At 52.5% G+C, this 17365-nt stretch overlaps 1 protein-coding gene across 1 annotated transcript in view; it reads right to left on the bottom strand.

Annotated features, from left to right (window-relative positions):
- The window catches only part of LOC105464412 (calcium voltage-gated channel subunit alpha1 I), a 136321-nt gene that overhangs the window by 72724 nt on the left and 46232 nt on the right, over positions 1-17365 (bottom strand). The window contains 1 exon segment of the mRNA XM_071080621.1: positions 548-645. Within this exon segment, the coding sequence (XP_070936722.1) occupies positions 548-645 (98 nt within the window).

Raw genomic sequence — 17365 nt, 5'->3', positions numbered from 1 at the left:
GATGGATGGATGGATGGATGGATGGATGGACAGGTGGATAGGTGGACGGGTGGATGGATGAACAAGTGACCAGGCATATGGGTGAGTAGGTACATGGATCTGTGGTGGGTGACAGAGCTCAAGTTCTAAGTCAGTCAGCACAAGTGAGGGAGTCAGGTTTCATTGCCCCAGTGAAATGCTCTATGATGTCCTCCTTCAAACTAAGCAGCTTCTTTTCCTATGGGTGCTCGCCTTGACATCCTGTGAAGACCACTGCCCCATAAACCCTTTGTTCCTGAAAAGCCAGACTCCCCAGCATGCTCTCCAGGCTCTCCTGGGACTCAGAGGCATCAGGGCCACCTGCCAGTATCTTCAGGCCCATGAGCTCCACGGGAGCAGGGCACATCTGTCCAGACACCGCAGGATCCCTGCGCCCACCCAGGCCCTGGTCAGTCTTCTCCTAGTGAATGAAGCAGGGTGGGGGATGGGCACTGGCTAGGCAGGCCAGGGATGGGTTGGCCAGGGATGGATCAGCCAGGAAGGTGTGGACAGGGTGGGGCTGACTCACTGGGCACGCGGTTGATGGCTTTGAGGGGCCTCAGGACGCGTACAGTGCGGATGGCCGACAGGTTGATGTTCTGAAGGTCCAGGGAGTACTCAACCATCCTGCAGAGAAAGGGGAAAGAGTGAGTGATGGTGCTGGAGGCCAGCTGGGGTCAGGGCCTGGGCCACAGCATTCTCCAGCCACCTGCACACAGCTGCCCGGACAGGGCAAGTAAAGACAGCGGTCGGATGTCCAGCTACATCCGGCCAACGTGTGGCCTGGGGTTGCTTCTGTGGCCCTTGTCTCCTCCTCTGTAAATGGCGCTGGTGACAGATGTGGGCAGGGGCTCAGGGTGTGAAGGGAGCACAGACGTTGGGCCCCAGCTGTGTGCCCAGCACTGTGCCAGGTGGCTCCTGCCCTTCAGGCCCATCCTCCCGGCCTGTGGCCCGTGTCAGCCCCTGTTTCCAGAGCAGCCTCTGAAAGCGGGAGGAGCATCTCCTGCACCAAACAGCTCCACGCCCCACAGTCCATGCTCAACCAGCCCTGCAGCTCTTTGGAGGCAGTTTGCCTCCTCCAGGAAGTCTTCCCAGATCTCCCACAAGAGGCAGATCTCTGAGGTCCCTTCATGGTGGAAGCACAGCAAACCTCAGTTGCGGGGCACTGGGAGATGGGTCAGGCCTGCATTCCCAGGATCACCCCCCTGCCCCCATCACCAGATCCTTCCCCCAGCACCTCCCACCCCAGGACTTCAGCGCTGCTGCCAGCTCCACCTGTCACCACCCATGTCACCACTGTCAGTAGGAAATGAAGGCTTTTCCTACACGCTGCACAAACCTGTCCGACTGTTGTGAAGCCGCCACCCCCTCCCGCTGCTTGAAGAGTCATTGAGTGAAAGCTCCGTTCCCTGAAATGCCACCATCATCCATCCCCCACCCGCTGGAGCGCAGGCTCAGGCTCCTGCATGCGCGCACACACACACACCTCCACACCTGTGTGCACACACGCACGGTCACACACCTGCATACGGAGTCACATACACGCACACAACCACACACCCAGTCACACACATACACACAGTCACACACACAACCACACACCCCCACACACAGTCACACACCTGCACACACGCACACACACGGTCACACACTTGCACACAGTTACACACACGCAGCCACACACCTGCACGGTCACACGCCTGCACACAGTCACACACATGCAACCACACACCCGCACACACACCTGCACAGAGTCATACATATGCACACAACCACACACCCACACACACATGCACACAATCACACACCCGCACACAGTCACACACGCACACAACCACACACCCACCCACACACACCTCCAGTCACACACGCATACAACCACACACCCACCTACACAGTCACACACGCACACAACCACACACCCACACAGTCATACACCTCCACACACAGTCACACACATGCACACAACCACATACCCACACACAGTCACGTACACAGCCACACACCCGCACACAGTCACGCACCTCCACAGTCACACACATGCACACAACCACACACTTGCACACACATACACACACTTGCACACAGACCCAGAGTCACACACTTGCACACAACCACACACCCACACAAACAAAACATACGCACACAACTGCACACCTGCAGACACACACACACTCCCTTCTTGGACATCCTCATATATGCACCCTCCTACTCAAACCCAAACGCAGATGAGGGGGAGTGACCCAAAAAAGTGACAGAGACCTAGAGCTGGAGACAGAGACCTAGAGCTGGAGACAGAGACCTTGGGGACCTGAGGGGGAGGGAGGAAGGAGAGAGGGGGAGCTGGCAGAGAGCAGGGAGAGAGGAGGGGGGCAGGGGAAGGAGCAGGAGGCGGGAATAGAGGGTTGGGGGAGGGGCGGGGAGAGGAGGGGGTGCGGGGGGAGGGGGCAGCAGCCAGGCAGAGAGGGTGAGGGCCAACGGTGACCTGGAAGGGGCAGCGAGGGAGCGGGACTGCATGAGGATTCTGCGCGTGGGTGAGCCCAACTGTCATTTTCACATTTTGTAGAAAGAGCTCTCCAGGCAGCCGGGAGACACGTGTGACAGAGGGGCTGCGGGGGTGGCACACACAGGCACATAAACAGGCGCTGGCACCCGCGGGGCCCAGGACTGCCGAGTCCCATCGCAGGCAGCCAGGACCAGCTCCAGCCAGCCCTCCCCACCATGCCCCACCCCCACACAGACGTGGCCCCTCTTCCTCCTGCCTTGGTTTTCCAGATCCTGTGGGGGGCGGGGTGGGGGGAAGTCAGTCCCTAGGGAGAGCTGGGAACGCCCTCAGGCTCAGTTCATGCTTTGCTGGATGAGCTGCAGGTGGGGGCTCCCAGCCCACACCAGACTGAACCCACCCATGTGCTGCCTTCCCAGGGCCCAGAGGGCACACCTGCCCAGCTCTGGCAGGCACTCTTCGAGGACTTGTTCCCATCCCCATGAAGCCTCGCCATGAAAATAAACAGATGCCTGCAAGATGGATGGGTAGACAGAAAAGCAAGGCTGTTTGAGGCCCTACTGGGTGCCAGGCACTGTTCTCTTTACCTGTGGGAACCCATTTCAATCTCCACTCATTTGAGCGCGGGCCCATTACTCTCTCCTGCCACAGCCTCTCTCCATTCCACCGCCGACCAGGGCAAGCCACATCCATGACTGGCTCATTGAGAGAGCCCTTGGAACGACCCGCTGCTGGTCCCTAACTCCCCTCCCCCACACGGCCACCTGGCTCCACCTTCCCCGCCCAGTCTAGGACTGTTGGCTCTCAGTTAAGTGAGGGCACCAACCATGGCCCCTGCCCCACGATAGGCTGGGGGGCAAGAATGCCCCCGTGCACAATTCAGCCCCTTGATGACAAAGAGTGTTTTTTTTCTTCTTTTTTTTTGAGACGGAGTTTCACTCTTGTTGCCCAGGCTGGAGTGCAGTGGCACTATCTCGGCTCACCGCAACCTCCGCCTCCCAGGTTCAAGCGATTCTCCTGCTTCAGCCTCCTGAGTAGCTGGGATTACAGGCACGCACCACCATGCCCAGCTAATTATGTATTTTTAGTAGAGATGGAGTTTCTCCATGTTGGTCAGGCTGGTCTCGAACTCCCAATCTCAGGTGATCCACCCGCTTTGGCCTCCCAAAGTGCTGGGATTACAGGCGTGAGCCACCGTGCCCAGCCGACAAAGAGTGTTTTCTTGCATTTTGTGTTTCTCTAAAACAAGGGGTGGCAGGAAGAGACTGACCCCGGGGTCTTCAATGAGATATGAGTTGTGACTGGATGTTACAGGGGGGCCCACGATGACCCAGTTAGTAACTTTAGGGTCTGAACACCTCCCAGACCCCAGCTTTGCCACAGGAGGCTGATCAGACACATGTGCTCTTGGCTACAGACTTGGGCAACCTCCCCGCCATCCGCCCCAATCTTGGAGGGGAACGGAAGCAGCCACTGCCTGGCAGTGCATCTGAAGCTCCCAGACACTCTGAGCTGGTCCAAATAGGACAGACCCGGAGCAACGCACTGGCCCAGCCCCTTTCCCTCACCCTGTACCTGACGCTGTGGGTCTTCAGCACAGGAACACACCTTCAGTCTACGTCTGCGGCAAACATTCCCCAAATTCCCCCTGAGAACCCACTAGGTACAGCCCTCACACCCCAGTGAAAAGTTCCCCCAAGAAAACGTTCCTGTAGAATCTGGTGTCAAGATCTTAGCTCTGAGCTTCCTGGTAACCAAGTCAAAAAAGGAAATATGATGTTACTGAGTTCTTAGCAGCATGAAAGATCTTGACACTGTAGATCCTTCCAGGGAATCCATTTCCTTAAACATTTCTACTGGGTCCTAACTCTTACTTCTCCACTTCATGAACCATTTGCGGGTATTCTGCAGTGGTTGCATCTCCTGTCTGGGGGAATAAGATAGCGTATAAATGCGTTCAGTGAAGAAGAAACATAGGCACACAGTGAAGAATTGAGTAGTTCTCATTCTTCTCTGAGCAGAAGCCGTTAGAAAGGAGGACACCAGACAAGGATGGGGAGAGAGGAGGGAAGAGGGAAGAGCACTTATTTGGGAGGGAGGAACTGTGGGTTTAAGTCTCTGTCCTGGGAACCTCGCTGTCTTGACAATGACTCCATGCACCAATCGGCCCAACCTGGGACAGCTTGCTGACAGTTCCACCCTCCCTGTCTTAGCCCGGATCACCGGCCCTCTGTCCCGACAGTGGCAGAAGCCTCCCAATTGCCCTCCTGCCCCCTGCTTCCTCCCCTACGTCCCTTCCTCAGTCAGCAGAAATCTCCTAAACTCAGATCTAGCTGTGTCACTCCCACTTAAAACCCTCAGTGACTCCCCATTGCCTTCAGAACAAAGAGACCTTCAAGGCCCTCCGTAATCTGGCCTCAGTCCATCTCCCCCGAGTCTCTGCTCACCCTAGGTGCCGAGTCAGGCATGAGCACCGTGTCTCAATTTTTGCTGAGGCCACCTGGGATGGTAGAAGCTATCTCCCTCCCCTTCTCCTCTTTCCACCCCAGTGACAGCCAAGACAGCTGGGACTTCCTGCCCACATTCCAAAAAGAGAAGGTAAGGAAGGGCCGCCCTGTGGGCTGACTCCCCTCAGGCCCCAAATAAGACATCGCTTACGGGGGTGAGAAATTAATTCCTAATTACACAGTTACTTTATCACGCAACTTCAGTGCTAAGTCTAAAAAAGAAATCAACAAAACCTCCCCACTACCTCCTGCCAGCTCCTAAGCGCTTAATTAGGTAAGTAATGTTGCTTTAAAGAGATCACTTCCATCCTGAAGTCTCCCCAGGAGGAGGTGGCTGTCTTCTGGGGAGAGGGGCTCTGGTGTGGCCAGGCTGGTGGAGGGACCGTGCCAAGGAGGGTAGGGAGGGCGGACATCATTTCTTCCCAGCACCTTCTACTCCGACTTTATTCCTTGAAGAGCCTCCCTCCCCAGCTCCTGGCTCCTAGCAGAGGTCCAGACACCCAGGCCTGGTCCACCAGAGGATCCCATGCCCCCGGCCGGGCCACCATGGATTGGTTCAGGATAGGCATGTGATCCCTGGTGGACCACGAAGGCAGCCCAGCCCATGAGCGGGAACTGCAGGGAAGAGGTCCTCTCCCTGGCTGAGCCACAGCCTGCAAACGCGGAGGCCACCGTGGTTCCATGGTGGCCTGAGAATTCTGCCAACATAAAGGAAGAGTGAAGCAAGAGCTGGAGAGAGGCAGGCTCCTGACTGCATGCTTGGAGGACCTCCCTTCAGCTAAGCCCAGATCCCTAACCTACCCTCTGCTCTCCCCGGTTACTTGAACCAGTGTCTTCCTTTTGGGTTCTAGGTCCTGCTTGTACTGTGTTTCTGTCAACTGGAACTCAGGGTGCTGGTTGGTTTAGAAAGGTTATCTGAGCACGCACTACCTACCACGAGCTTCATGCCACTTCCGTCAAGTACTCCTCTCTCAGTTGGATTACGGCACCCACTGCAGATGAGGAAACTGAGACAGAAGCGGCCCATGTCAGGCCAGGCATGGTGACTCATGCCTGTAATCCCAGTACTTTGCAAGGCCAAGGCAGGTGGATCGCCTGAAGTCAGGAGTTCAAGACCAGCCTGGCTAACACGGCAAAACCCCGTCTCTACTAAAAATATAAAAAAAAATTAGCCGGGCATGGTAGCGCATGCCTGTAATCCCAGCTACTCAAGAGGCTAAGGCAGGAGAATTGCTTGAACTCAGGAGGCAGAGATTGCAGTGAACTGAGATTGCGCCACTGCACTCCAGCCTGGGCTATAAGAACAAAACTCTGTCTCAAAAAAGAAGGGATCCATGTCCCACAGTCAGGTACCAAGGAACCCAGGAGCTCTGTGTGACCTGCCCCCTCTCCCACTGCATCAGTCACCAGCAAGGCCAGAGCAGGCCACCGTCTCTGGCTCAGGAGCATGACCCTCTCCTGACCAGATGGGTGGAAGGCCCAATGCCCACCACAGCACTAGGACCAGGGCCAGCATCCTCCAAGGCAGTGCCACCCGATGGTCAGAGTACAGAGCTGGGTTCCAATGCCAGCTTGCTGCTTGTGCACCATGTGACTTTGGGCAAGTCACTGACCTGAAACGTGTTCATATACAGATCTAGCACTCAAGGAACAGCCAAGAAATGTGAGCTATTATTGTATCGCAGCCTCAACTGTTACCTCAGTTCACACGCGCCCACGAATCACATGAGGCCCTCTCCAGACCCCACCCACAGGCAGAGATGAGCTCTTCTGCCTGGTGTCCCACTGATCCTCTATGAGGGCACCTCTGGGCACCTGTCCCTGTTCCTCAGAGCAGGGGCTGGCTCAGAGCCCCTGCTGGGTCCCCAGTGCCCAGCCCAGGTTCTGACTTAGAGGCGGATTCCCTGTGCGAGCTTGTCAAACAAATAATTTGAGGGACAAGATCAGAAAAAAAGAAAAAGAAAAAGAAAAAAGAAAAAAAAAAAAAAAGCTTGGAGCTGACAAGAAGCCACAAGAAATGACTGAGGTTTAACATCTTTCCAGGAAATACCCCGCCCAGGGGATGATTTCTGTGTGCGGCTGATAAAAATAGGGTGTTTCCTCAATCTTCACAAGGGGCCCACGGGGGCTTTCTTAAAATGTGATTTAAGATGTAGCTAATGGAAGGGAAGCTGAGATGCTGGAAATCACAGATCATCTGTCAGGAGGCAGCTCTGTGATGACTAAGGCTTGTGTTGGTTGATAACTAGACCACCAGCCATTGCCAATATCCGGGGACCCAGCACACAGTAGGTGTTCTTTGGAGAGAGGGAAGGAAGCGGGGAGAGAAGGAGGAAGGAAATAATGGAGAGGATTTGGTGGTAATAACATTAATCCTTGACTGTGGCCAGCACCTCATGATTTATGGGCTCTTTCACCCATTGCTATGGACTGAATATTTATATCCACCTAAAATTGATATATTGAAATTCTGTTCCCCAAGGTGATAGTATTAGGGCCTTTGGGGAGGTGATTAGATCCTGAAGGCAGAGCCCTCAAGAATGAGATTAGCACCTTTTTATTTTATATACAATTTTTTTTTTTGAGATGGAGTCTCACTCTGTCGCCCAGGCTGGAGCACAGTGGCGCAATCTTGGCTCGCTGCAACCTCTGCCGCCGGGTTCAAGCAATTCTCCTGCCTCAGCCTCCCGAGTAGCTGGGATTACAGGCATCTGCCACCACACCTGGCTAATTTTTTGTAGTTTTTAGTAGAGACAGGGTTTCACTATCTTGGCCAGGCTGGTCTTGAACTCCTGACCTTGTGATCCACCCACCTTCGCCTCCCAAAGTGCTAGGATTACAGGCGTGAGCTACTGCGCCCGGCAGCACCTTTTTAAAACAGGCAAAAGGAAACTCACCCGCCCCTTCATGTGAGGACTGAAGTGAGGACTCAGTGAAAAGACTCATCTATGAGGAAGCGGCCCCCACCAGACACTGAATCTGCCAACACCTTGATCTTGGACTTCCCAACCCCCAGAACTGTGAGAACTAGATTTCTGTTGTTTATGAGTCACCCGATTTATGGTATCTTGCCGGAGCACCCCAAACAGACTAAGACACCTGTCTTAGTCCGTTTTCTGCTGCTGTAACAGAAGTAGAAAGACTGGATTATTTATTTTTTAAAAAGAAATTAATTCGGTTTCCGATTCTGGAGGTTGGGAAGTCCAACATCAAGGAGCCACATCTGGCGAGGGCTTTCTTGCTGTGTCATCGCATGGCAGAAGGGTAAGAAAGTGTGTGTGAGAGAGGGAAGGGGCCAAACTCATCCGTATCAGGAACCCACTCCCACAATAACCATCGCACTCCCACAATAATGGCATTAATGCATCCACAAGGGGTGAGTCCTCATGACCTGGCCACACTTCTTAAAGGTCCTACCTCTCAACTCTGTTGCACTTAGGATTAGGTTGCCAACACATGAACTATGGGAGACACATTCAGACCACAGCAACACCCATAGTTCCTCACACATACCTATGAGGCCAAAGAACAGAGGTGATTAAGCCCACTTGACTGATGCTCTGAAACCAACTCAGGCCAAGCTCAGAGTACAGGGGGGATTTGGGGGAAGAATGCTGGGTTGGCCACAAAGCTGAAGGATGGGCTGCAAAGACAGAACCCAGGCAGGTGGGAACCAGGGCAGCTCCGGGAACCTCAGTGGCAGAAGACCTGGACCTTCTCTCTCCAAGCCTCCATTCAGGTGACTTTACTCCAGTGGTTTATCTCTGGGTAGAGTTGCCAGATACATAGACGCTTCCCAGTTAAATCTGAGCTTCAGATAAACAATGAATAATTTTAGTATATGCCTCATGTCTGCCTCCCGTGAAACTTAGCTCCATTACTCCAGAGTAGTCTTGGCAGCATGCAGGTGGGAACGGCTGCTGGGAACCAGAGAGTGGGCTCTGTGTGGGGCAGAGAGGCTTTCGGCTCTACCAGAGCCTGGGGGAAATGTTCTTCTCAGGGGACTCACCTCACTGCTTTCTGAGGGCTAGTGAGGCTTCCAAGTCCTCAGAGGCAAATCAACTGCTTACATTTAAGCCTCTGGAAAGGTACAACTCCTTCATGTCATGGGTGAGCACAAGCCCTGGGGACATCCAGACCTGAGCAATCCCAGCTCTGATCCATAAAGGCTGAGTGTGTCCTCAGGCAGGCTACCAATCTCTCTGAGACGCCATTTTCTCATCTGCAAAGTGGGGTTAACAATAGTAATTTCTGGGGATTGTGAGGATATAACGCCATCACGGGTGTAAGTCCAGATCAGTCTGTTAATGATAGTTCATGGTAGGCCACCTAAACGGCTTGGTTGCCACCAGCCAGGGCGCCCTTGTGAACTCCGAGAGTAACAAGGCCTGGCCTGGGGTCCTCCCTGTCCAGCATCCCTTTCCAGCCTCCCCACCCTCAGCCACATGGTAGGGGCAGGACTGACACATCCTGCCAGGGGTGGGCCTTCACCTCCATCTGGCCTATAGGAGCTCTGCCCACCTCTCCCTCAGTGATTGGCTTAGGGATGAGCACGTGCCCCACGCCAGCCAATCCAAGCCAAAGAGGCTCAGTTTCGGTACTGGTTGGAACTGCTGGGAAAGAAAAGGTGTCTCTGAACTGGAGGGAGGGAGTCTGCTCTGAGCCCCGAGCTGCCTGCCACCACCCTGCCACCGAAAGAGCTCCAGGGATGGAAGTCAGCACAGACTAGCAGAGCTGTGGGATGGGAGCACATACCATCTAGAGACATCTTTCAGGATTCTAGAGCAAGCGGGCCCTGAAGCTGGAGACCCCTTGGCTTTTCAGTAGAGGAGATGGTAGACTCCCTTAAACCAGGTTCTGAGTTTCCGTCCCATGTAACAGAGATAGTCCTTCCCGATTCATGATTGACTCGTGTCAGGCACCTCAGCCCATGGCCAGAGAATCTCTGGTGACTTCCCCCAACATCACACATGGCAGCTACCATCCTGTTTCCATGGAAACGAGCCTCCACAGTGACCATCACCCTCTCTCCCACCCCATCCCATATGCAAATGAGAAAAACACACGAAGGTTCCCACTGGAACCTTCCCCAGTCCACGCCCACCCAACGGCAGCTCAGCTTAAAGAAAATGGCTCCAGATATCTTCTCCCCAGCTCTTTAGTGCCTGGGTGCAACAGACAGGAAACAAACATGTAATGATGCCTCCACAGCTCTGGGGACTTCAGGATGATGACTAGCCTTGGCCCTGCCCTCAGAGCACCCAGTGCATCTGAGCATCCACAGCCACAAGGCAGACAGACCTGTAAGTCCAGGATAGATCAGAGTGTACAGTCAATGACAATACCAGAAGGGTGCCCTGGGCTTCAAGACATTCGGAGGGCTTCCCGTACCCACCAATAGTGCACACAGAGCTGTGCAGGAAGGCCAGCTCCAAAGGCTTCTGGGCATCCCAGTGATCGCCTTCTGATCCCTATGACCACAGCCAGATCTGCTGGCAGGCGCTGGGCTCTGTGGAACTTGCATAGGTTGGTATTGACGTTAGAGATCTCAACATGGCCAGGCGCGGTGGCTCAAGCCTGTAATCCCAGCACTTTGGGAGGCCGAGACGGGCGGATCACAAGGTCAGGAGATCGAGACCATCCTGGCTAACATGGTGAAACCCCGTCTCTACTAAAAATACAAAAAACTAGCCGGGCGAGGTGGCGGACACCTGTAGTCCCAGCTACTCGGGAGGCTGAGGCAGGAGAATGGCGTAAACCCGGGAGGCGGAGCTTGCAGTGAGCTGAGATCCGGCCACTGCACTCCAGCCTGGGCGGCAGAGCGAGACTCCGTCTCAAAAAAAAAAAAAAAAAAAAAAAGAGATCTCAACAGAGTCCTGCCCCCGCCCAGCCAGTGCAGGCAGAGCTCCAGAAGCTCTGACCAGGGCTTGGAGACATGGTCGAGCCACAGTTTTGGCAGAGGGTGAGTGAAGAAACTGAGGCTCAAGGAGAGGAATGTGGCTGACTTGGAGTGCCCCCATGATGTGCATTCTCTCTCTTTTGACCTTATCTGACCCCAGGGAACAACTCTTGTTTGATTTAGCCAAGTTTAATGCTTTGTGCTTTCCTAGCCTCGCTGCAGCTCAGGTGTCCATCAGACCCAGTTCCAACCAAATGCACTAGGGAAGGGAAGGATCCTGGAAAGAATATCTCATTTTCCTGACCCAAGTTGACATGTCCTGTCACTCTTCACCCTTCCTTCCTGTCTAATTCAGACATGACACCCACGGCTTCACCGGCTGCCTTGTGACCATGAAAGAAAGGCCTGGAAAATCACAAGGATGTCAGCCCCCACACTGCAGAACTATCTCCAGTAACCAGAACTTTGTGTTATGTCAGAAAAAAAAAACACTATTCAGGATTCAGGATTTGCTTGAGCCACTGTTGGTTGGGTTTTCTATTACTTGCAGCCAAATGCATCCCCGACAAATACACCCAGCAAGTCACACTGAACCAGGACCCAATCCTAGCTGGTGGAGCTAAGCTTCCTGGGTTCAACTCCTGACTCTGCCCCTTACCAGCCTGTGACCTCAGGCAAGTTACTTCCTGTCACTGCCTCATCTGTGAGGTGGAACTGACCACAGCCCTCATAGGGCTTGTCTGACCATTCAACAAGATGATGCACAGTGTGAGCACTCAGCAGTCAGCGTCCTTATTTTTATCACACTCCTGGAGGAGGCATCAGAGAATTAAATTCCCTTTGCCTTTTAAAGTCCCACTGATGGGGCACTTTGGACAAAAGGAACTCTCAGCCAGCAACCTCAGCAGGGACATACCTGCCTGATCTTTCTAGAAAGCCCTAGCCCAGAGCTGAGGAACAATTCTTAGTGGCTTTTTGTTTCCCAAGAGCCTGTAAGAGTCAGGGTGGAGAAGCTGTTCCCAGCATGCATTCCAGAGACCATGTTTCCAGGGTACAATAAATACATTTTTAGTTTTTTTTTTTTTTTTTTTTGGAGACAGGATCTTACTCTGTCACCCAGGCTGGAGTGTAGTGGTGCAATCTTGGCTCACTGCAACCTCTGCCTCCCAGCCTCAAGTAATCCTCCCACCTCAGCCTCAGCCTCCTGAGTAGCTGAGACTACAGACACACCTTTTTTTTCTTTTTTTTAAGCTGGGGTTTCACCATGTTGCCCAGGTTGGTCTCAACCTTCTGAGCTCAAGCAATCCACTGACCTCGGCCTCCCAAAGTGCTGGGATTACAGGCAAGAGCCACCGCACTCAGCCCAGGATACAATAAGTCCTAACCCAGCCTCTCCTTCTCACCCTCTAGCCAAAGTGCTAAGTTACTGATGTTACTGGTATCTTTATTAATACTGTTAATGATCACAGAAATTCTTTTTTAAAAAAATGTTTTAAAGAGATGGGCTCTCGCTATGTTGCCCAGACTGATCTCGAACTCCTGGGCTCAAGATATCCTCCCACCTCAGCCTGCTTAGTAGCTGAAACAATTGGCACACACCTCTGGATTGGTTGATCACAGACGTTCTTTTTTTTGAGAGTGAGTCTCGCTCTGTCACCCAGACTGGAGTACAGTGGTGCGATCTTAGCTCACTGCAACCTCTCCACCTCCTGGGTTTAAGCTATTCTCCTGCCACCCAAGTAGCTGGGACTACAGGTGCGTGCCACTACGCCCGGCTAGTTTTTGAATTTGTATTTGTATTTCTTTCTTTTTTTTTTTTTTTTTTTTTTTTTTTTTGAGATGGAGTTTCACTCTCATTGCCCAGGCTGGAGTGCAGTGGTGCGATCTGGGCTCATGGCAACCTCCGCCTCCTGGCTTCAAGCAGTTCTCCTGCCTCAGCCTCCCGAGTAGCTGGGATTACAGGTGCCCGCCACCATGCCCAGCTAATTTTTTTGTATTTTTAGAAGAGACAGGTTTTCACCATGTTGGTCTTGAACTCCTGACCTCAGGTGATCCACCTGCCTTGGTCTCCCAAAGTGCTGGGATAAGTGTGAGCCACCATGCCCGGACTAATTTTTGTATTTTTAGTAAAGATGGGGTTTCATCATGTTGGCCAGGCTGGTCTCAAACTCCTGACCTCAGGTGATCTGCCCCCATCAACCTCCCAAAGTGCTGGGATTATAGGCATGAGCCACAGGGCCCAGCCAATCACAGAACTTCTTACATAGAGTTCCTACTGTTCTGTCCACAAAGTACTTCTACCTGTCATGAGAATTATTTAAATCCTGGACACAGATGCAGAGATGGAGCCCTCCCTATTTCTCTTCCCCTTCCTGTGGTTCCCAGACTGGGAATCATGACCTCTACTTTTCAGTGCTCCTGATTAGGGGCTGCTGTGACAGTCGAATGAGCTGTAGTTTCTCCATAGGTGGCCCACAGACCACATCAGGGCCACCTGGACGTTTGGTTAAAATGCAGATTTCTAGGCTCTGCCATGCCTGCTGGTAGTGTATCCCTGAGCTAAGGACCAGAAATCTGCATTTTAACACATGCCCCAGTGATCCTGCTGCTCCCTGAAGTTGGAGGAGCATTGAGAAGGGGTGAAAGGCCATGCATGTGTTTGGGGAGTGGGGTGGTTGCCCATTCCTGATCTGTGCACACCCCTCCCTCAGCTGTTCCATTCTCCACACAGTCAGAAGCTTTCCAAGTCTTTCAGATGTAAGGTGGTTCCTGTTCTCTGTACTCATCCAAGTCAGGCTCACATCAGCCATGTCCTTGGCAAGCCTCATTCTGGAGAGGTCCCAGTAGCCTCACCCTCTACCCCTGGCTCACCCCCAGAGACCAGACAGCAGAATTCTTGGGGAAGCTTTTAACAGAAGTGCCCAGGCCCCTCCCCACAGGGGGCAATGGCCATTTTGTTTCTGGTTGGGGGAGGAGACAGAATTACCAGCATGATGCACCAAGGGAGATACATAGATAAAGAACATCTCAAGTTTAACAAGAATGTGATTGAATAGTTCATGACCTCCTAATGGACAGAGGCAGAAAAGTGTAACTTAAATGATAAGACAAAGAGTTGGGACTGGCCAGACACAGTGGCTCACGCCTGTAATCCCAGCACTTTGGGAGGCCAAGGAGGGTGGATCACTTGAGGTCAGGAGTTCAAGACCAGCCTGGCCAACATGCTGAAACCCCATCTCTACTAAAAATACAAAACTTAGCCAGGCATGGTGGCACATGCCTATAATCCCAGCTACTCGGGAGGCTGAGGCATGAAAATTACTTGAACCTGGGAAGCTGAGGTTGCAGTTAGCCAAGATGATGCCACTGCACTCCAGCCTGGGCAACAGAGAGAGACCCTGTCTCAAAAAATAATAATAAATAAAAGAGTTGGGTTCAACCAAACACGAATAGAGATGATGACAGGGGCTTTGTCACACACTGGAAAAGTCTAGTGCGGTGCCACAGGACTCGCTGTCCTGAGCTGCGCGAGTACAGGAAGTGCATGGAATGAGCGGCTGCCTCAGGACTCCAAGAGGCCACGGTGAGATGAAATCAACAGCAATAAGTGCAAAGTGTGTCATGTGGGTTTTAAAAATCACCGACTTAGTTCCAGGGTGGGAGAGACCTGGTTTGGAGAGTGAACATGACCTGATGGCAAAAGGGAGCATGACCACTCCCCAGGTCACTGCAATCCCACACTTCACTGGGGCGAGAACAGCCCATTCACTCTACCCCATAAGCCATCATTGGGAGGGTGGGATCCCGTTCTCCTGCCAGGGACAGAGACAGCCTGAAGCAAGTCCAGCAGATGAGGGATGAACGCTGTCCTCTGACAAACAGTGGAGGACTGGGGACATTTCATCTGGAAGGGGAGACTTGAGGAGGACAGGAACTGCCCCCCAACTTCTGAAGGACGGCTGTGAGTTTGTCAGTGACACCATCCCTGCAGCCTCTGGGCCTTTCCTGTGTAATCAAGCCCATGCCTCTTCTCTGGTCTCATCTCTCAGGACCCACCCCACAGAAACCCTGGGCTCCAGCATCCCTTGCCACTCACCCTTCCCTTCCTCATACGCCCCTTCGAGCCTCCCACATGCTTCCCCCTGCCTGAAACTCCCTTTCCCCCAGCCCTCTGCCTGACCAGCTCTTACCCATCCCAGGTCTGTCCCTCAGGGTGACATACAAAGACACCCCCCCCAAATCAAAAGCAGGGCCCCGTTCCATGACCTGATGGCCCTCTATACTTCTTGATGACAGCATGGATCCCTATTTAGACTTTAGCTGTGGTGATGTGTTTTATTTCTGTTTTCCAAACTGAAAGTTCCATGAAATCACAAAGGGCATGTCTGGTTCATCTTCGTGCCCCCACTGCCCTGCCCAAGGCCTGGCATGTAGTAGATGCTCAATAAAGGTTGATTTAGTGAATGAATGAATGAATGAATGAATGAATGGTACCAGCCGGTGGGAGCCACAGGAAGATCAGTTTCAGCTCCGTGAAAGAAAGCTTTCTAGTGCATTCGGATGTCCTAGTCTGAGACCAGCCGCCTGGTGAGGCGCTGCACTCCCTGCAGGGGCAGCCTGGGAACAGAGGCAGGCCCCCATATCAGACACATCTGCCATGAGGGTTACACCAGATGTGGAGATGAAGGCCATGACCTCTAAGGAACCTTCCAACTCAGAGGTGTATGTCTGCCTCCACAGCTTGAAGACAGAGCCAGTAATTAATTTGGGGAAGGGGAGGTACAGGAAGGGAGGAAATAGGCTGGTTACTTGGGAAACAGAACATTTATAAGACCATGCCTGGGTGGGACTGCAGGGGATGGGTGGGTGGCTCTGGGGACAGGTCTTGGGTGGGAGGGGGACTGGAGGGCTGGGCTCTGGAGCCAGGGTTGTGACTCCCCATCCTGTCCTCTCCACCCACGCCGTCCCTGGACACAAAGGACGGGAACGACCTTGAGCACGGGGTGGTCCTGTTCACCTGAGTTCCCAAATCCAGCACATAGCTGGGCAGTGAGAGTGCTCATGACTCTAGCAAAAACGTCAGCTGAGCATGGTGGCTCACACCTGTAATCCCAGCGTTTCGAGAGGCCAAGGTGGGAGGATCACTTGAACCCAGGAGGTCACATAGTGAGACCTTGTCTCTACAAAAAAATTAAAAAGTAAAAATAAAAAAAAAAATTAGCCGGGCATGGGGCATGTGCCCATAGTCCCAGCTACTTGGGAGGCTGAAGTGGGAGGATCACCTGAGTCCAGGGAGGGCGAGGCTGCAGGAAGCTGTGATCGCACCACTGCACTCCAGCCTGGGTGACAGAATGAAACTGTCTCAAAAAAAGTCTCCTTTGCATCTATCCCCCAGCCAGGACCACCTACATCATGGTGGGGCTTGGTGCAAAGTGAAGATGCAGGGCCCCTTGTTCATAAATGATTAAGAATTTCCAAATAGTGACAGCAGAGTATGGACCCAAGCGTGGGGCCCTGTGTTACTGCACACACTGCATGTCGGCCCCATGCCCAGCCCTCCCTGATCTCCCAAGAATGCTGGCCTGCAGACCTCGCCTCATTCAGCCCCTATCTCGAGGGCCAAGAGAAGATGTCAAACTGAGAGCTCACCACGAAGCTGAAGCTAGGCAGCTCTTCACTCTGTTCAGCTTAGAGCCTCATCGTCTTTATTTATAAATATGAGCAGACAGGAAAGAATCGCTAAGCAATACAGAATGCTTCAAGTCAAAAGGGCAGCATGGGGGTACCCATGGGAGTCAGACAGTGGAGCCAGCAGAACAAATGACTTCCCTGAAACAAGAGTTAGGAAAAATTATCCTTGAACTTGGAAATATGGCAAAGGGAAGGCACTATTTCTCACAATGTCATTTTGAAGCATAATTTAACAGGCCATTTAAAGATTATTTCATTATCCAGGGGGAATACACCTTTGTTTGATTCACAATTTCCTGTTCACTAAAGGTCTGGATGTTGTGAAATTACATTTTAACTTGTAGATTTTTATCTGGCAGATGTATGTGATTTCTGCCCAAAAGAAAACTCCAAAGGTTATGGTTTATTACCCTGTAGGTCATTAACCAGCTTTGACTCCAGTCTCACTTTCTTCCTACATTCTTTCTCCAATGTCTGTTTTCCTAATTCTGCTGATTGCCATCTGCTGAGTCCCTACTCCTTAACGAGCTGGATAAATCTGTCATATACATTCATTCTAAGATTTGTGTAAGAGTCACTTTTTTTTACCTTTTCAGAAATTATACTTTGATACAGGGTTATGTCCAGAATCATGAAAAGACTTTTAAGAAGCCTAGGCCGGGCGCGGTGGCTCAAGCCTGTAATCCCAGCACTTTGGGAGGCCGAGACGGGCGGATCATGAGGTCAGGAGATCGAGACCATCCTGGC

This window comes from Macaca nemestrina, chromosome 15 (assembly GCF_043159975.1).
Source record: "Macaca nemestrina isolate mMacNem1 chromosome 15, mMacNem.hap1, whole genome shotgun sequence".
Taxonomy (NCBI): domain Eukaryota; kingdom Metazoa; phylum Chordata; class Mammalia; order Primates; family Cercopithecidae; genus Macaca; species Macaca nemestrina.
Note: the sequence above shows the minus strand (reverse complement) of the source record. Positions and strands in the feature narration are given on the sequence as shown.